Source organism: Brassica napus, chromosome C4 (assembly GCF_020379485.1).
Source record: "Brassica napus cultivar Da-Ae chromosome C4, Da-Ae, whole genome shotgun sequence".
Classification (NCBI taxonomy): domain Eukaryota; kingdom Viridiplantae; phylum Streptophyta; class Magnoliopsida; order Brassicales; family Brassicaceae; genus Brassica; species Brassica napus.
In genome coordinates, this window is record NC_063447.1 from 37,278,821 (window position 1) to 37,300,662 (window position 21,842).

The window sequence follows — 21,842 nt, forward strand, 5'->3', positions numbered from 1 at the left end:
TTGGTGCAAAAATCTCCCGTCGGGTCATCGCATACCCCCATTATCCTCTAGGGTGGAATCATGTCGCTCACAGTCCAGTAAAATGACTCCCTCCCCCACTGAAAAGCCAAGAAATTCTTCAGACTCTCAACCCGCTTCACATGCTTAAGTGTAGGCCGAGCTGGTTGGGTTGAGGCTATGAGCACCCCCATCAATAATTATTATTAAACACAATTTCAACCGTCGGCTGCGCGAAATGGTTAGGTCCTCTGTCACCATCTGAACTACGTCAGGAATAGTTATGTCGCGCCTGCCGTCAAACAACTTGTCCCAGTAGGCATAGTCCTCCTCTTTGTATTTCAGCTTCATATCTACAACATATCCTTCCTCAAACTCTCCACACGGGAGCCCAGTGACACGGCCAAACTCCACCATTGAGAACCTTAGAGGGTTGCCCCCAAACACTGGCCAGGCTACGTACCTCTTCTTCATCACCAACTGCCTCGCTAGCAGCGCGTGTATCATCACGGAGGAGTAGCTACATCAACGAATAGGTAATTCAAACAACTTCCCAAAACAAGAACCCAGAATCCGATCCATCTCCGGCGTACCACGAAGAACATCCTTCACCGCGACTAGGAATTCCAGACTCGAATAAACATTAAGACGCCGACTTTGGTATCCGTCCGTCGCAAACAATCTCTCCGGCAATCTCTCATCGGGTCCATCGCCGGAATTTTCCTCCTCTGCAAACGAAGAAATTTTTTATAATGAGCAAATTTTCACTCCTATATTGATTTGAACACCCATCCCCGACCTTCGATTGAACCCTCCATCATCAACCCACGAAATTACCAAAAACCTAAAACTCAGTGAACCACACGAATATGGTTAGGTCGGAAACTCACCACCCACGTGCTCTTTCCCTGGTCGTCTACGCCTCGTCGTCATCTCGGAATCTACAAAGGTCTACACTCAACTATCCTCACAAACTATCTCTCTGTCGCCTTCGTCAGAGCCACGAGTTAAAAGTCTCTAAATCTGAAAATGGCAGCGCTTCCCATTCCCTTCTCGCGCCCCAATGGAAATAAACAAAATAAACTACTAATAAAAAAGGCTGGGATTTTGAATTTCAAAACCTAAACCCGCGTAAAGACCCAAACTAACTAAACCCACTCTAGTTTGCCTTTCAAGGGGTACTATAGTATTCTACCACTCAGAATGTGTCTCAGTAGCCCAAAGTGACCCAGCCTGGTAGACAAAGTCAAAAAGTGACCCACAACGTAAATCACTCTATTATATATACAAATTGTTTTTACATATTATTATTTACTTTGTGTTAATTATGTATTATAAAATAATAAATATATTGAATCATTGAGAAGTGGGTAACCATTATGTATAAAATTATCGGAGTAATCACATAAATCAAAATAATCCCTTTTTATTTACAATAATTTATATTGGTAAATAAATAAAAACAATCATTTCATTTATTTTTTATGTTATATAATTAATTTAAATGATATTGACATAGATATATAGTATATTTTAATATAGAAATTTATTAATTGAGGCTTCCGACTCATATAATTTTATTAACATTTGTATATTTTCTTACCAAAAAAATAAACCATTAATCACAAAAATTTTAGTGTGATAATCATTTTAGTAATTTATAATCATTTTTAAAAATTTAATGAAAATTTTAATATTAAAATATTAAGATCTCAATACTTTTGCAATGAAAATTTTGAAATTGACATATTTATTTATTTTTATATGGTATATAGTTTAATTTTAATAATATATATATATATATATATATATATATATATATATATATATATATATTTAATTTGAATATCTATTAAATGAAACTTCTTATTCATATGATTTTATGATAATTGGTATCTTGTTATAAAAAAAAGTTAAACCATTGATCACAAAATTTTTAGTGCGAGACTTTGAACAATATTAGTAATTTAAAATCGTTTTACAAAATTAAAATATAACATATAAGAAAAAATCTATTTTTTATCATATGATTAATGTGATTGTTTAGTTAATATAAAAGTAAACAATAATGATGAATGATACACAAATATATATTATTAAATCTATATTATTTAAAATAATTAATTATCATATAGATGAATGATAAAAAAGTTATTATTAAATCTTTATTATTTAAAATAATTAATTATCATATATATGTTAATCATATTAGCTAATTCTGTAGTTTTTATTGAAGGAAAAAAAGAGAGAATATTTTTTGTATACTACTAATCAATTTTATATTTAGTTTAATAAAAATTATAATAAATGTTTAGATTGACCAACTAATTTTTTTAAAGATTTTAAGAATCATCCTAGTGATGACACGTGGTTACAAAAGCAATGTTGTAATGCTCTTCAATTAATATATAAGGGATGTTCTCTTTATTGATAAATTATATATAAATATGCTCTATAAATGGTTTTTTAATCAAATTTAGTTTTTATCTCCTACATATTATTTACCAAGTGATTTTTACATATATCATCATTACAATCACTCTGAGAAAAAAATGATGAAATGGCTTTGGAAAAATGTGACATGACACTAATCTAACTGTGACATGCACAATTGTCCTTACAAAATTTAATATATTTTTTGTAAATTTTTTTTAATATGTTAATAACTATTAACTATATCTACCACTTAGTTTATTTTTTACTAATGTAATATATATTAATTTAGTAGTGATATATGAGTTATTAGTACTAATATATTTTAATTGTCTTGCCAAAAATAAATACTTATATAGAAAATTAGCATTAATGATGATATAAATATACATTTTATAAAAATTAAATTGTAAATGTGCATCAACAAATGCAAAACTAAAGCAACACTAATCAAATAATTTTTTGATTGATAAATCATTAAAATTTTATTTAAATTTATCGGTTCATTAAGTTTATTAACAAATTGATTTTCTTAGTTTAACATATTTTAACTAGAAGAAAAAAATATCCAAAATTTATTACAATATATATATATATATATATATATATATATATATATATATATATAATAATTAAATATAATATAATATAACTAAAAATATTTTTATAAGTTATAGTTTTAACTTTATTAAAATTTTAATAAAATCAAATTGAAATAGTTGAATCAAGTCATAAGAAATAAGACTACAAAAACACGTTTATGCTTCTTTTTTTTCAAACCGTTGAAGCTAAAATATAAAAATAATTAGTATTGCCAGAACACAATACAAATGTTTCCAAAGCAAGTGATTTTTTTTTCGTTAATTATCCACTGCTGGCCGTATATATAAGGCATTAGGCATATATATATATATATATATATATATATCAATCTAGTATACTAATAGATGTTGAATATATCGAGAGTGAGCTATAACTATGTCCTCTTACAATTTCATCATGGTCGACTATTTTACTCCATGGGAGTATTTTTTTGAAACACAACCCCATGGGAGTATAATGTATACAAATTAGGTTTGATAGTGGGAAACCCAAGGGGAATGAAGGGATGCAATTAAAAAACAATACAAAAGATTTAAATGCGCATGCAAGCATGAAGATACAAATATATACACATTGGTTTCAAGAGGTAATTATTTGTTTACAATCTCTAAACCTACAACATATAACCTAATAGGCCGTCACTGGGAGTTTTTTGGATTGCCATTTCTTTTAATTAATTTGATTAATTTTCACACGCCTAGACACGTATATAGTAGCAGAAACAGAGTCCACGCTATGGTCTGAGGCGCAGATAGCAAAAGAACAGAGGACCGGGGCACATGCAGAGGTTATGGCATTACCGGTAATCTAAGGTCGATGGTGTTTCATAGATGGTTCATGGAAAGAGAATGATGGTTTCTCTGGACAGGGGTGGTTCAGTACTTTAGAAAGCTTTAATGGGCTGATGGGGGCAAGGAATATTCGGGCTAGTCTATCTCCTCTCCATGCGGAAATGGAAGCATTACTTTGGGCAATGGAATGTATGAGGAACTTACGTCAATTTCAGGTTACGTTTGCAACGGATTGTTCTCAATTGGTGAAGATCGTTTCGGAACCAGAAGAATTGCCAGCTTTTGCAAGTTATTTAGAAGATATTAAAGTCCTGAAGGAAAGCTTTTCTCGATCAGAGATTATCCATGTGTCAAGAACGCAAAATATAAAGGCGGATAGCCTAGTACGTAGTGCCAGGAAACAGCCGTCTTTCGTCGTTCACATGGATCAACATCTTCCAGTTTGGTTCACAGAGTCTGTATGAGTATGTTTATGCTGATGACAAAAAAAAAAAACACGTATATATTAACTATATATCTATGTCCAGTTAATTACGAGTATGGGGGTTACTATCCATGTAAGAGAACAATATAGTAGTTAGCATACTGACTATAACAATGTCCAGTTAATTACGAGTATGGGGGTTACTATCCATGTAAGAGAACAATATAGTAGTTAGCATACTGACTATAACAGCTATAAAGGTTCATACTAAACATACGTTCAGATGATTTAATAACCTGATAAAATGTGGAGCGAACTATCTAATAATCAAAATTAATACTGTTCAAAATATATGTTTGTTAAAGCATTTCTATCTGCATTTTCCACTTCAAATTTCGTTTTCATTTCTCTTTATTTTGCAATAAAATATATTTTAACACTACTATACTTTTAGCTCTAAAATGGAGTAAAAATTAATGAATTTGTTCTTAAATTAGAGTAATATAATAATTTTTTGTTCTACCACCCTATTTCTTATTTTAAAATAAAATAAGATTAAAAAAAAACTTAATTTAATTTTAGAATTATTTTATTTTGAAATAAAAATTACATAAAAACATTGGAGATACTCTTAACGAACAAAATAGAACAAGATGAGTACATGGGGAGGGTGAACGAGAGTTACAAGACGACACTGATAAATAAAAGACCATTACTCGATCATTTTGTGTTTCGTATTTCAATCATCAATGGCACATTGCTCCACAACCAAGACACCATCATCTCTAATTACGCATATTTTATATGCATATGTGCATACGTTACATGTCGTGTATCGATCTCTTGCTTTACTCATCACTAGTTTGATCACGTTTTCATTTTAATATTAAAGTTAAAGTAAACCATCTTTTGACCCATCTTACATGTCCAGATGTATGTTGACAATAAGAATCTGATTTTTGTTTTCCTTGTCGAAAACGAAATTTTTGTTCTGTCTTCTTGTAAATAGAATCAAAAAGTGAAATAGCTTTATATCTAAATCAGTTTCTTTGATCTAAAAATGTTCTCTGTCACTCTCCATTATTTTCGCACCACAAATTTAAAGATTATTATGAAAATATAAAAAGAATGCGAATAATATTTCCTTTTCAAGTATATGGAGTTTTTAATTGAATTAATCATATAATATGATTTTAATAATGTTTTGGAAAACAAGAAACAAATAACGAGAAACGCAAGGGAGGTCCACGCATGCCAATATGAGCATTAGTCTCAATGGTAAACTCTCTTAATCGTGGAATTGTATAACAATAACTGAACTGCGAATTTTTAAAAAAATTTGCGCATAACTAAAATTGTGGAATGATTTTTTGTAAGATTACATAAATTTTGCTGCATAAATAAATAATTGTTATATTAATCAAGATATTTATATTATATTTAACTTATTATAAATCTAACAAATATTAATATCTAAACTAACTATTACAAAATTTGAAAACAAATTAAATTATTAAAATTATTATAATTTTTATTATAATTATTTAGCTCTCATTCAATACATAATAAATTGACATCTTATAACATTATAAAATCAAAAATGATTGTATAACTTTATTAATAACATAACTATTTATTATTTAAAAATGCATTAGTATTTATTTAGAAGCTTAAAATGTTATTATCACATAATTAAATATTAAAAAGAGTTGATGCTGCAAATAGTTATAAGACTCAATTTTCATAAACTTGCGCTTCTATGTTTTGTTTTCTCATTCCGAAAAATTTATTAATTGGCAAAATACATAAAAACTAAATGTGGGCTCGCACCTTGTGCGAGCTAATATATATTCTTAATATTTTTTTACTATTATATTTATTTTATGCTAATGTATTTAATTAGATATAAATATTTTTTTGTGTGTTTTCGGTTTTTATTAACAATATTTTTTTATTGTTTATACATGATTCTTTTATCTGAAAATTGAATCCCAAGCTTTTTTTAATATTAAAGAGTCTAGTTTTAAAATTTTTAGCTTAAGTGTAAGCGTACTCAATATAAAGGAGCAAATCTTTAATTTAGTAGTACAGTTCTTGGCCATGTAGAACTATGCAGAGAACTTGAATAAAACTCAATAATACATATCACTGGTTGAAAAAAATAAGATACTTGGTTTGCATACCAAGAATGTGCATGTTAAACATGTATCACTAAATATTAAAAAATTAAATAAGCCTCATGTCATAAAAACAAAAAAAATATTAAATTAAACTCTGAATAAAATTTACATTGTGTCACGAATAGTAATTAATTCTAACTTAGTAAAATATTTTCCTATTGCAATGATATATTATAAAGGTTCAACATTCACAACTTCGCCAATAATATCTAAACACAAAAAAAATTTGAAAGAAAAATTAAAAATTAAAACATATCATAAATTGAATATATGAATTAAAACAAAATATGATATAGAAAATTTACCGGCTAAACATTCTTTTTCATATTGACGTCCCAATATTTCTTTAAATTCCATGAAATAATTATTTTTTAACTTTTTTGAAAAATCATCACAAGGTATGATTTTGGTTGTTCTATAGAAATTTATCTTAAAAAGCAGAGGAGGTGTTTTATATTTTATGGTCTAATCATCGGAAGTAAAATTACGCAGAATAAAATAATCTCTTTGACATAACTTAGATCGGAAATTACCAAAAGACAAGTCGCCAAAAGAACATTTATCAATAGAAGCATGAGTCCCTAGTTCCCTAAGAAGATAAATTTCAAAATAACTGACTAACACCAAATCGTATAATTAATGTGAATCAATAATAAAATAAATTAATATTTACGATGATATCAACCAACACCAATTCAGTTGAAACAAATTTTGTTTTTTTCATGATTCTAAAGTATCAACACCTTTACTCTAATTTTATAGCAATATTTAGCCGACTCAATATCTCCAATAAGAAAAAGTGAAACATGTTTCTTTTTCCAAAAGACAAACGTTTGAAGTGTTTCATATTATTTAAAGATGAAATTTTGTAAATTTTGTGTGTATTTCCCATCAAACGTATGATGAGAATATATACAATCATAGCATAGAGTCGGCAAATTATAATAATAGATTATTAAAATGAATACTAAGATAAAGTTGGCATCATAATTCTATGTATTAGTATTTACATACTACTATAACTATAATACGACCTAGACTAAGATAAATATCACTTACACATTATCTTTACTATCATTAAGCTATCAACTATATTAAAAGATAGATTATGTTCCACATTTAGTAAGGAATATGATTTAAAATTATTCACTAACAAATATGATTTTAAAATGGAATAATAAGAATTGATCATAACTCGTCAAAGTTACAATTTAAAAAAAAAATATATGTATCTAATTACAAATCTTGAAATAGTTGTATTATTTAAATTAATGACTCAGTTAAAAGCTAATAATAAATTAATGAATAGTTAAAACCTAATAAAACATGATAAATTAGCAAAATTAACTTAAATCATGGAGAACATGACAAATAAGAAAAAATTAAAACAATTATATATATCTAGTTACAAAATGTATAGTTATATCATTTAAATTAATAAATTAATGACTTCAGCTAAAAACTAATAATAAATTAATAACTAAGCTAAAACCTAATAAAAACAAGACAAATAAGCAAAATTAAAATAGTTATATATCTAATTACATATTTTATAGTTGTATTATTTAAATTAATAAATTATTGACTTAGTTAAAAACTATTAATAAAACTATTTATAAATTAATGACTCAGCTTAAACATAATTAAAACATGACAAATAAGCAAAATTACCTAAAATCATGGAAATCATGACAAATAAGTTAAATCACTTAAAAACTATTTATAGATAATGACTCAGCTTAAACCTAATTAAAATATGACAAATAAGCAAATTACTTAAAATCATGGAAATCATGACAAATAAGTTAAATCACTTCATAAATAATAGTATAGATTGCATTTTAAAATTGGTTGAGACTTGAGACGCACGTGTGAGCCCCTCCCCCCCCAAAAAAAAAAATAAAAAAAAATAAAAGAAATACTGAAAAATTCATCAAATAAATAAACTAAGGCACCGGAAATATGGACTACCGGAGAAAGAACAACATTGTCATGCCAGAACTAGACATAGATCTTTATCCCTAGATAATCTGATATATTTGGAAGGCCCAAAATGACAAACTCTTTAGGGAATTTGGATGGATAGCTTTGGGAAGATTCAACTTATAGGGACACGAAATTACATTCGACGCGAATATGCCTTGCATTCAGAAGTAGAAACACTGCGATGAGCGATGGAGAATATGCTTTAACACTCAACATGCCAGAGCTTTGAGACATATTGTAAGGAGCTGATCGCTATGATTAAGGAGCCTCATGCTTGGCCAAGCTTTGCAACAAAATTGGAGAGGATAGAGACTCTGCAGATATGATTCCCGGACTTCAAGATCACTTATATTCCACGATCGCAAAATCAGATTTCTGACTCTTTAGCTAAGACTGCGAGGTCCAAGGTCTTTCTATAGAGAGCTTTGTTTTATTGGTTGTTCTATTCCGGTCTGCTTTAACTTTGAGTAATAGAATAGCCGTTCGTTGTAAAAATAAAAATAAAAATAAACCAAGGCTCCGAATGGTAACAGCGGATTGAGCGGTGCGGTTTTAACAGTTATAAAAACGTATAGATATATAGTATATGCAAAGATTTTTGTTACTGCTAACTGCGTTGCGTTGCGGTGCGGTGCGGGGCGGATTAAAACATTCGAATCCCAAAACTCTAATAAATAAGCGTGACGAGAAAACGCACTTTGTATAAAATAACAAGAGTGGGCAAAGAAACACCAAAATATCTTAGTTTTGAGTTTTTAACTTTATACTATTTATTAATGCTTCTTTTTTGACACTTGCATGGTGTGTACCTCTCGTTTATGTTCTTTAGCACACAAGTGAGGTTATTTAAGAAACTCGAAACTTTTGATTTCTGTTTTCTTTGGGGGCAAAAGATTAGATTATTATTAGCTTAGTTATCTCATCGTAATCAATGGAGGTCAACAACGATACTATGCAAAAGTCAAAGTTTGAAAGAATTTGTGTGTTTTGTGGAAGCAGCCAAGGCAAGAAGAGTAGCTACCAAGATGCTGCTGTCGATCTAGGCAACGAATTGGTATTCTCTTTAGTTACCACGTCTCTTATATTCTGTTTCTTTTTTTAGTTTTAAATGGTTATGTTTCACCAGATGTTTTCTGTGCGTCCTCTTATGTTTGCAAACGTAAAAGCATGTTTTCTTCTATTTCAAACACTTTCATTTGATATATACATAACTTACAAGTGAACCTTAATATGTAATTATGTATTGTTGATATGTGAAACTTATGTTTCTTTGGTAACTTAAAACCTTAGATTTTAAGTTTTTTTTTAATGTATTCAGGTTATATTTTTTGGTAAACAATAACAAATATGTTCAGTTCAAAAAAAAAAACAATAACAAATATGTTCATCTTATATTATGATTGGGAGGCAACTAATATCGCATGGGACTTTTTGTTCCCATATAAAGTATCTTTTGTTTTGATTTTCTCTTCTTAGCTCATTTATCAATCTAGCAGTAATGAGAAACGAAAGTTGACTAAGCTTACTCTGTTTTGTTTGCTGTTTCAGGTTTCGAGGAACATTGATCTAGTCTATGGAGGTGGAAGCATAGGTTTGATGGGTATTGTTTCACAAGTTGTTCATGATGGTGGTCGTCATGTTATTGGGTAACTCTTCACCTAATCACTTAATCTAAGGATACAGTTAATACATACTTCTCTCTTTTTCTCATCTTTGTTGTCATTTTTACCACAGAGTTATTCCCAAGACACTCATGCCTAGAGAGGTATTCTTGCTAAGAACTTCTTTAGTATGCTTACTGATTCCTCTTTGTTTAAATTTTTTATACAAATCCCTAACCAAACCCCTTTCATATTAAATATTAGAGAGCTTAAAATAAGTCTTGTAAGGAAATTTAAAATAAGCCAATTTGCTTACATTGCCATCATTGCTTCTGGTCATAGAATAGTCTAAAGCTGTTTTTCTTTTCAAAGTTTATTAGTTAAATGGGGACTTGGGGTCTCTTTGTTTTGGCAGTTGACGGGTGAAACAGTAGGAGAAGTAAGAGCAGTTGCAGATATGCATCAAAGAAAAGCAGAGATGGCTAGACACTCTGATGCTTTTATTGCCTTACCAGGTTTTTTTTTTTTTTTTTTTTTTTTTTTTTTTTGCCTTACCAGGTTAGTATTGAAGTTTTATAATCTTTTCTTAAATCTCGAAGTAGTTCAAAGTCGCGTCAGTTTTGATGTTTGTCTTCTCTCTGTAAATGTCTCAGCTCTCTAAACAAGTAAATGATTATGTAATATAAAAACTGGTGGAAGTTTAGTGACAGCCTTGTTTAAGAATCTAATAAAGCATCTTTTTGGCTTTGTAACTTGGGGAAACCAATGAAAAAGGATAATAATTCTGATTAATAAAAAAAAAAACAGCACCGAAAAGGGTTTAACATTTTGACTAGTTTTGCCAAAGAAGAGGGAAGAAGAAGAAACATTGGTAAAAACATGTTTTCTTGGTCAAATCCAAGCTGTATAGTGTGAAAGCTATTCTTTTAAGTTTAGAATTTAAATTGTATACTTATTTTGGGTTTTAATTGATATCACTCAAATTACCATAAGTAGTAAATTACTCTCTCAAATAAAAGATTCGGATGTAGTACTTAGGGATCGAATCCACAGAGACTCTAGGATTACACAATAGATTATGGTCTTTAAATAAATCTAGATTGAATGATTTATAAGTTTTAAATGCAGTAAATGGATTGGTGAGCAAATTTATTACTCGATTGATTGTTTTGAGGTTGTTAACATTTGGTTGAAGTAGCTAGATTCAGGTATATTCTCAGGTATGATAAGTAAAACTTAACTTGGGAAATTAAGGGTTTATTAATATTAATTGTTCTTGAATTCAAACTAAGATATAATCTATTTGATTATCTAATCTGGATCTCGGATCTCAACTCTCGTATTTTAATCACGAGAAAGTGTCGATCGATAATTCTTTGTGAATATCGATCGATATACCTTTCAAAATATCGATCGACAGGGCTATCGCTGCGTCGATCGATATTTCTTCCAGAAAGCTTTACGGACAAGTTTGATTTATATTCTCTAACTCACTAGACCAACTCTCGTCTGTATCTAGTCAGTTAGATCATTCTAGTTATTTTCAGGTATTGAGTCAAGCAATGGTTTGATCCCAATTAATCCTAAGATCTAAGTTTAAAGGATGATCAATGCTAAACTTAGCTTTAAGCACAACTAGACGAAGGAACTATATTTCTAAACACCCTAGCAATTGTTATGTCAGTATTACATTTATCAATCCATTTGAAAAACCTAAACCTAACAGTAAGGACTACCCAGACATATTCATGAAACACATGGTTATGATGGTCTGAATAATACTTAGATAAAATAAATAGTAAAAGTAACAGAAATAATGAAAACAAGGGAGTTCAAGATCTTCTCTGTTTTGCAGTAGATGATCTATCTCTCCAATCCTAAGCTCTCTTCTTTCAATGGTGGCTTCTTGCCCCCTCCAAACTAGGTCTAAAAAGGTCTCTAGGCAAGTCGGTCTCTAAAATGATACAAAACCCTAATAAATAGCCTAACAGGCGGCCAAGGACTAATGATGTAATTATTAAGACTTTTGTGAAACTTGAAATCTTCTAATTTGTCATTAATTCTCGGATGGCTTCATAATAGATCAATGTGAGGAACCCAACATCGATCGATATTTGGTGGTAACTGTCGGTCGATACTGAATTGCGACCGTCGACCATCTCTTGCTTCCAACGAAACTCAAAAGATCTTCAAATAGCTCCAAATACATCATTTCCATGCAAATAGTATATGGACCTGTAAATATTATAAATAGACTCTATATAATAGTAAATGTATCTTAAAACTCTTATAAACCATGGTCAATAATAGGTAAAATCCATGGTCTATCGTTAATATAAATAGTTTAAAAAATAATGAATAAAGTTGCTTTGGCCCATCCGCATCTCGCGCTGAAAATTAGATTAATCTGTTCTCTTTGCTCTGTTTCTTTGTTATTTGCCTTTTTACTTGGGAGGTACAGTGAGCAAACTTTTGATTTTTATTACGTGTTTAATGTAAAAAGACAAAACCTGAAACAGTCGTAGAGATAAAGCATGTTTTGCCCGTGATAGGAAGGTCTTGTTCTTCAGTAAGAGTGTAAGACCTTGCAGATGAAGCATGATTTGTTGACTTGACCATATTATAATAACAATAATAATAAAAATGTATATAGGTTATAATCTTTTTCTGCATTTGAAATTGCAGGTGGATATGGAACACTTGAAGAACTGTTGGAGGTCATAACATGGGCTCAACTTGGGATACATGACAAACCGGTAAAGACCCTTCACTATGATCCACATAAAGATTCAAACTTATGTGGATAATTTCAAACCCAAAGTCATTAAAAGCTAATTATCATTTTTTTTGCTGCAGGTGGGTTTGCTTAATGTTGATGGATACTACAGCTCTTTGCTCTCCTTCATTGATAAAGCTGTTGAAGAAGGATTCATCAGTCCAACCGCACGCCAGATCATAATCTCTGCACCTACGGCTAAGGAGCTTGTAAAGAAGCTTGAGGTAACTTGCCATTTGATGGATTCAAAAAGAAAGAAACTGGTTTCTGAATTTCTTCAAATTGAAAAACATAAAAACTTGTTATTGGTCTCTCTGTTTGCAGGAATATTCACCTTGTCATGAAAGTGTTGCTTCTAAGCTTTGTTGGGAGATCGAGCGGATTGGCTACTCTTCTGAAGACTGATTACTAATCAGGATCCATAAACATATAACTATTGAATGTGAAGGGATTTCTATATAGATCTTACTTAAGGAAGGAAACATATTTTTAAAGATCTTAGAAACTTTTGACTATAGAATCAAATTTTGTAGTCTATACAACATCTGTGACTAAACTAAACTCACACAAGCAGTTTCACTCATGGTTTAATGACTAAGAATCACATTAATGACTTGCTATAATCTTCTATGGCCAGTGGACCTTATACAATCAAACAATCTGGTTAGATGTTAGATTAACTCTTCTTCTTATTTGTCAGTTTTTCCATGATCATAATAACTCTGAATAACTGGATGAGTTCTCAGTCTCTAGAATCTAAAGCTTATGGATTGCATCTTCCACATCAAAGAAAAGAGCATCTTTAAACTGATCTCGATTACACTTTAGGCGATCATGAGATTTTGAGAGGCTATAAGTGATTTAGTAAATGTTTGTAAGAGATTTTTTAACAAATTTTGAGGGTCTATACATATATATATATTGTATAATCATGACCGGTCCTTAAGCAAATGAAGCATTGACATATATTTTGGAGATTAACTCCATATACCCCATGCCCCCTTAAATGAATTTTCAATGCCTTCTTTCTATTCTTTCTACCATTTTATCTTTGCACTCCCCAAACTAGCATTTCATTTATTTCTCCAATTAAATAAACCAACCATAATTCAACTACCTACATGGCCTACAAAACAACCTTAACCAAACAGATTTCTTCTGACCCACATGTCTCCTTCTTCATCGTACAACCTCTCTTACTCTCATCCTCCATAAGCGATTTTTGAAGCTCAAAACCAGGGAATTCAGGTTTGTTTTCGATGAATTTTTTTATGATATTACATTTAAATATCGTGTATATGAAGGGTAACGTTTAAAATGTAAGATTTGATGAAAATTTGAGAGGTTAAAAACGAATTTTTTAGGGCTTTTGGGACTTTTTTACGTCCATTTTTGATGAATTTTTTACTGAAATGTTATTAAAACAATTGTATATCTCGGCTAGTGTAAAAAAAAAGAAGATCCAATGAAAATTATGAGAAATTAAAAAAGATTTTGAAAACTGTGTTTATAGATTTTGGGTATATTTTATGTGTGTTTTGATGATTTTCTGTGTGTAATTTCATTTAAGATGAATTATACATCATGGGTAATGTAAAATCCTAACAATATCGTCCTAAAAGCGGATTAGTTAGACAAGGATAAGTTCTGGGTATTACTGGTATAACTAGTTTTACTAAAGCAAAAAAGTTTTACTAGGATTACTAAATTGATATTTCTTACTAGTATTTCTAGTATTACTATGTATAGTACTGAATTAAATTAGTATTAGTAAGAAAAGATTGTACGGTGTGATAATGATAATTCTAATGATATTCTATTTTATTTCAGGAAAATGCAAAATCCGCATTGCGCAATTATATGTTTTGATTATGGAGGATATTATATGAAGGATGGGCCTCAAATAAAATGGATCTCGGGAGATGGTGAAGGAGAAGATGAAATTCACACGATTGTGTTGAGGAAATCAATGGAGGAGATCACTTACTCTGGTTTGGTTGAGCGTATTTGCAGAAAGATAAAGGTAGATGAAGCTAAGGTGCAAGTGAAGATTAGTTACTTTCCAATGGTATTGTATTCGTACAAGCCATCATACATCTGGAATGATGAATACGTTTTTTGTTATCTACTGCAAGTAAATCACGAGATGTGTAGAAATGTTCTACATGTGGAGATCATCAATGAAGAAGTACAACTTTCAGAAGAGGATGATGAAACTGACGGCTATGTCGGTATATCTGATAGAGAGGCTATAGAGGCTGGTGATGAAGATGGGACTGAGAATGATGAAACTGATGTCTATGTCGGTATATTTGATAAAGAGACTACAGAGGCTGGTGATGAAGATGGTAATGGTGGTGTGCTCACTTTTCACGAAGACATTGAGATGCATGATGGTGTTAATCAGAGACGGGATGATGGTATGGATTTGGTTATAGGTCAAGAATTTATAACCAAGGAGGCAGCAAAAGTTCTTATTCAAACGGCATCATATCAGAAATCTTTTGAATTTGATATAATTAAGTCGGATACTAAGAGATTTGTGGTTAAATGTCGAGGAGCCAAAGATGGGTGCGAGTGGTTTGTGCGAGTTGCAATGTTAAAGAATTCAGATATTTGGACGGTTAGAAGTTACATCAAGCAACATACATGTTCTGTCGTTACAAGAACACTGCCTGATAGAGAGGCTGGTGATGAAGATGGTACTGAGAATGGTGCAACTGGTGGCGTGCTCACTTTTCACAGAGACATTGAGATGCATGAGATGCATGGGAATTTCACGGAAAGAGATGAGCATGTGCTTGAAGATACAGAAGTAAGACCACGAGTTGTCTATCAGCCACGGGATGATGGTACAGGTTTGGTTTTAGGTCAAGAATTTAGAACCAAGGAGGAAGCAAAAGTCCATATTCAGACGGCTTCACATCAGAAATGTTTTGAGTTTGATATAACTAAGTCGGATACTACGAGATTTGTAGTTAAATGCCGAGGAGCCAAAGACGGGTGCAAGTGGTTTGTGCGAGTTGAAAAGCTAAAGAATACAGATCTTTGGACGGTTAGAAGTTACATCAAGCAGCATACATGTTCTGTTATTACTACAAGAACACTGCCTGATAAAAGGAAAGGCACATCACAAATCGTTGCATTTGTTTTGGCTCAAGATTATCCTGGTACATTTGACACACCAGTTCCCAAAGTTTTGATCGATTTGGTTCATCGAAGGATTGGTGTGCATGTATTATACACCTCAGCATGGAGAGCAAAAAGAGAAGCTGCTAATGAAGTGCGAGGAAGTCCAGAAGAGAGATTTACTTTATTATATTGTTATATGCACATGCTGGAGCAGACAAATATTGGCACAAGAACTCGTGTGGTAGTGGATGAGGCCAACAAATTAAAGTATCTGTTTTTTGCCCTGGGAGCTAGCATAGAAGGATTCAGTGCGATGAGGAAAGTCCTCATTGTGGATGGAACACACCTCAAGAATGTTTATGGTGGAGTTCTCCTCGTTGCGACTGCTCAGGATCCTGATCATCACCACTACCCAATTGCGTTTGGTGTAGCAGATGGTGAGAATGATGAAAGCTGGATATGGTTTATGGAACAGTTGAAATCAGTGATATCCGATGTCTCGGGATTGGTATTTCTTTCAGATAGAAACAAAAGCGTGATCAAGTCAGTACGTCTAGTGTTCCCTGAGGCCGAACATGGGTATTGTATATGGCATTTGTCTCAGAATGTTAAAACCCACGTCCATAACAACAAAGATACTTGTGCATTCAAGTTTAGAGAATGCGCACACGCTTATACAGAGGTTGAGTTCAAGTACCTTTATCATGCTTTTCGCCGGAATTATCCTAGTGCAGCAGCGTATCTTGACAAAAGTGTTGAAGAGAAGAAGTGGGCTAGATGTTACTTCAGAGGAGATAGGTACAATGTTGACACCACCAATTCAGTAGAATCTTTTAATGGTGTTATTAAGGAAGCGAGAAAGTATACCTTACTACCAATGTTTGATGTTATCATTGCGAAAATGTCTGAATGGTTTAACAACCATAGGAAGGAGGCAGCTGAAATACCATACACACTGAAGCTTGTGCCTATTTTGGAAACCGAAATGTCTAAAAGATGTGTTGATGCGGGGTTTCTTACAATTGACGAATTAAACAGCTTCCATCTTGAGTACAGTGTGCATGGTACTGACGGCAAGGTTTATACTGTTGATATGGCTAGGAATACTTGCAGTTGTGAACAATTTGATAAAGACAAATACCCTTGTGTGCATGGAGTGGCTGCTGCCACATTCATGTCTAAGGCAGCGGGAAGGGAACAATTTGATAAAGACAAATACCCTTGTGTGCATGGATTACTGGGTTTTACGGGTATTATTATGTGCAATTTGGATTACTGGGTTTTACTGGTATTATTATGTGCAATTCGAAACCAATATGTATCACTACGTTATGTGTAATTTAGACTATCTTTATATGATTATTTTCAATTCGTAGGCTACGTATATAATAAATATATACATTAGACTATTTTTGTTAATTATTTTCAATAGTTTAAGAAAATCTTAACGGTTTCCCAAAAAACTTCCTTAACTTTCATTGTTAGTATGTGAATGGTTAACAATATAGTAAGCAGAATTTTACAAAATACATATTTCTCGTAAATTACTTATGTAAATGTCTTCTTTGACGGTAATAATAGGGTAAAATCATTGGTTCTACTACCAAACCTTCTTTTTTGAGATGGATTTACTAAAAAACGTAAAAATGCCAAAGTATTACTATGTGTATGGTGGTATTACTATTACCTTGAAGATTACCATAGGTATTACTAAGTGTTAAAAATAATATTAAAATATTTATGACGGCTGCACATTTTACATGTGAAATGCATTTTTTAATTCGTTTTTTAATAATATATATATATATATATATATTTTAGTGTTTTACATGTGTTTACTAATTTTTGGTATATCTTTTATAGTGTTTTTTGGCGTAATAAACCCAGTAAATCTAGTTATCCATCTTACTCATTTTTGGGCATGGTAACACCTGTAAACTTAGTTTTTCAAACCTGTTGCAACACACCAAGATTTAAACATTCAAAAGCATTCTACTACCAAGTTTTAAACATCCAAAATACTTAACATTCTACTACCAAGTTTAAACATAGATTCCTAATAAATACATAAGCCTAAGGCTTTGTTTTACGCTTCTTCCCCTCCGTGAAAGGAGTCTGCACCCACTGTGATTTCCTCTTTGGTCTGCCACTCTTCTTAGGTACAGCAACAACGGCATTCTCCTTGCACCTATGCATGATCCAAGGACTCGGTGCTTCCTTGTAAACGACCATGATCCACCTTTGCTTTTCTTCCTTAGTATATTCCTCAACAATTTCCCCAGCCTGTTCCTCGACAACTTCCCCAGCCTGTTCTTCAACAACTTTCACAGCCTCTTCCTCTTTTTTTCTCTTCTTCTGCAACTTTCTTCCTGTTTTTTCCCTCTGTTTCCACAGCCTCTTCCGCAACAACTTCAACACCTTTTCCAGGTTCTCCCTCCATAGGCCTTGTCACGAGTCTCCTCGCAGCCATTGCCTTAGTCCTACCACGTGGTGGTATTGGAGTTTCATCGGTTATATTCGTCTCAACCCGAGGCTCATTGTGATTATCTTTGGGAGTTTCCTCTGTATGATTCCCACGTGGTGGTATCGGAGTTCCTTTTTCTATCTCTGCCTCTCGAGCCTCAGATTCCACCTCATCAGTCTCACTTTTCTCCTTATCTTGCTCCCTGGTTTCAGACTCTTTCCCTTTAACTTCTTCTTCTTGATCCTCTTCCCTTCAACTTCTGCTTGATCATCTTCGCCTTCAGCCTCAGATTCCACCACTTTTTCTTCAACTTTCTCATCATCTTCACTGTTCTCCTTCTCTTCGTCACTGGTTTCAGTCTCTTTCTCTTCACCTTCTTCTTCATCATGTTTCCCTCCAACCTCTTCTTCATCCGCTTCAATTTCTTTCCACAGTTTATCAGCTTGTGCTCTACATATCTCCTTCAATTGCTTCAACTCATCAGTCTCACTCTCACTGTCTTCTTTGTCTTGCTCATCCTTCTCTTTCTCATCCTCTTGCTGAGCATTGTCATCAGCCTCTTTCTCTTCCCCTTCTTCATCATTTTTTCTCTCAGCCTCTTGCTCAGTATTCTCGATGTTATCGTTCTCTTTCCCAGCCTCTTGCTCAGCATTAGCTTTGTCCTTCTCAGAATTAGCTTTCTCCTTCTCTTCGTATGTACCATAGTCCCACTGTCGAAAATCAATGTATTCACCATGACTCGGCTCCACCTTACTCTCAATAGAAGTTAGCTTGTCTTCCATTTTCTTAGCCCTTCTTTTCAAAATCCGCTAGTTCTTTTCAATATGACTCATCCTTGAGCCTAGAGCCTCTAGCTTTGTCTCCACCGTTACGTGAAGTCCAACAAATCCTTCTCCCATGAACTCCAAAATCCTCTCTTCCAGACCTTGCAACCTCGAATCTAAACCAGAATTAGAGGATGATCCTTCTGCAAACGTCACCTTTTCTTTGTCTTTATTTTTTGGCAACACTCCTCGTGCAGCTTGATCTAACTCATATAGCTATTTCCACCAAATATTCTTCTGCTTCACATTTAACCAGTAGTTCCAAGTATCACTTGGGCTGCCCTGACAGTCATACTCTCGCTCCTCATCAATGATACGAGCCAACATAATTTTCTCACCAATAGTTGGAACTAACACACTGTTGATAACCTGAAAATAAAACAATAAGTTAGATCAGTTAAATTTTATGTTCATCTAGCTTCTACTATAACTATATACATGTACCTTTGTGTCTCCAACCGCAGCATATATGTCTTCCAAAGGATAACCCTTAAGACTGGACTTTGTAAACCGGCTCTTGCACATCCTTGGACAGTCTTCACTAGAGTCGTCTGAATAGATTGTAAACGTTTTCCCCAAATCCGGAATACACTCAAAAGCCAGAACCTAGTACATCCATTGTCACAGTGTCAGATTTCAATTATATAACAACTAAAAATTTACAAAACTATATGCTTTACCTCTAAAGGGATTATGAATCCAGGAAAGGCGCATGCCTCTTTCACTTCACCCTTCAGATTGTTCATCACATGCTTAATCTCCTTTATTGCATCCTCAAATGTTAGACGACCCAGGGAAATGATCTGCAAGCATCTAAATCGTCCATCATCCTTAATATGAAGAGGTCTAAATGTCCATAATCCTTCGGCTTTTCTCTGATAACCCGACCAAGAAAAAACAAGACAGTCATCTTCAATCTATCTGGACACGGTGGCATAGACAACATCTTCTGCTTCACATCGCTGATGGTGATCTTCTTTCTGTCATGGAAGTAATAATCCACAAACTTATAACCCCCCCAACTTCTCGTAGTTTGGTGGATAATCACCGCAGTCTAAGCCAGAGATGAGGGCATGCTCCCTCATAGAATAGCGGATGGGTACACCATTAACCGCAAACCATGCAACATCATCTTCTGGAGTACAAATGGTGCGCAGGAGTAACATCCACATCCCCTGGAGCTTCAGGTTATCTTCGTCTGGCATGTGGAAGAAATGTCGAAACTGAGGATGACTTGTGAACCATTCAGCCTCAGGCTTACCCTTGATGAGCTTTACTGTCTTGGTCACAAATCACTTAGTTTGTATCTTGGAACTCTTGGGGAACTCACTGCTTTTGAAGTAGAACTCAAGGGGTTGCATTGGTTGCATTTCCTGCAATCAAAATACATATATACATGTTAGTAATGCTAGTAATACAAGAAGTACTAGTAGTACTACTAATTACTACTCAGTATTTCTCACTAAAAATAACAATGAATAGAAAATATATACCTCTCTTTCGGACCCCTCCTTATCGGACCCCTCCTTATTGGACCCCTCCCTTTCGGACTCATCTGAGTCTGAGAGCGATTCTACACTCTGTGCTCTCACTGGCTCTCTCACTGGCCTACTCTTCTTACTCTTTTTACTCTTCTTACTGCTCTTGTGAACTCTCGGTTCCGGCCTTTTTGCAATTGAGTCCAGTTTTTGGATTCCAAGAGATTGACGACGCCTTTCATTGGGGACTCTCTTTTGATTTCCCTTCATAACTTCCCTGTACAAGACATTACAACACTCAATGAAACTAAATTCAAACCGCAAAACAACAACACAACATCAACTAAGTTTCCCCAATACAATTTTATTAACAAAAATTAAATACAATTTATCACTCAAATCGGAAACACACAAAAAAATGCACCAGTCTACATACAGATTCGATGTAATATATACCTAAACAATAGATTTACCAAGTTCTTATCCAATTTCAAAGCCAACATCTAAACATAAGACACATTCAAAGTTTTCCCCAAATTTTTTTTCAAATCCACATACAAATTCGACCAAATAACAACCAAATAAAGGGAAACTTACCACAAGGAACGAAGATGGAGCCTCGATTTCGACAAAGAAAGAAGAAGAAACGAAGTGGTCTAGACTTTAGGGTTTCAGACAAGAGAGACAAAGAGATAGTTGAGACACAAACGAACAAGGAAGAACGAAGATGGATTTTCGAATTAGATGGAGAATGAACAAGGAAGAACGAAGATGGATACTCTAGGGTTTCAGTCTCCGATTTCGCAATAGAGAGTATCGAGAGGGGAGAGACGAGGAGACGACGAAAGGATGGAGGATCGACATTTGGAGAAGGAAATGAGTTGAGTAATTCAAAACGATATCGTTTTGGTTTACCTGGGTCGGGTTTTAGGGTTTGTTATGTGTGGGTCGGATCTTTCCGGTTGGATCTTGTAAATATCTAATTTATGGTAGGGGCAATCCGTCTTTAGCCACTTTTTCTATTTAAAAAAAATTGAAAAATAAATTATATTATAATAAAGGGATAAACGGAAATTTTTTTTTGGGGGGGGGGGGGGGGGGGGGGGGGGGGGTGTAGAGGGTATATGGAGTTATCCCCCATATATTTTCCAAA

The 21,842-nt window shown here is 33.0% G+C and overlaps 1 protein-coding gene across 1 annotated transcript; it reads left to right on the forward strand.

Moving 5' to 3' along the window:
* The first annotated feature begins 8,030 nt into the window (after positions 1 to 8,030).
* Positions 8,031 to 13,270, forward strand: LOC125585593 (cytokinin riboside 5'-monophosphate phosphoribohydrolase LOG4-like). The gene is made up of 7 exons (XM_048754936.1): positions 8,031 to 9,468; positions 9,963 to 10,060; positions 10,149 to 10,179; positions 10,431 to 10,530; positions 12,701 to 12,771; positions 12,872 to 13,015; positions 13,116 to 13,270. The coding sequence occupies exons 1-7, from the start codon at positions 9,346 to 9,348 to the stop codon at positions 13,194 to 13,196; spliced, it is 648 nt and encodes a 215-aa protein (XP_048610893.1). The 5' UTR covers positions 8,031 to 9,345; the 3' UTR covers positions 13,197 to 13,270.
* Positions 13,271 to 21,842: the final 8,572 nt, after the last annotated feature.

Bases quoted from the DNA above. Each gene is read 5' to 3' on its own strand.
- LOC125585593 (XM_048754936.1), top strand. From the start codon at position 9,346: ATGGAGGTCAACAACGATACTATGCAAAAGTCAAAGTTTGAAAGAATT. The intron at 9,469-9,962 runs GTATTCTCTTTA...TTGCTGTTTCAG, and splicing joins TCGATCTAGGCAACGAATTG to GTTTCGAGGAACATTGATCT. The intron at 10,531-12,700 runs GTTTTTTTTTTT...TTGAAATTGCAG, and splicing joins TGCTTTTATTGCCTTACCAG to GTGGATATGGAACACTTGAA.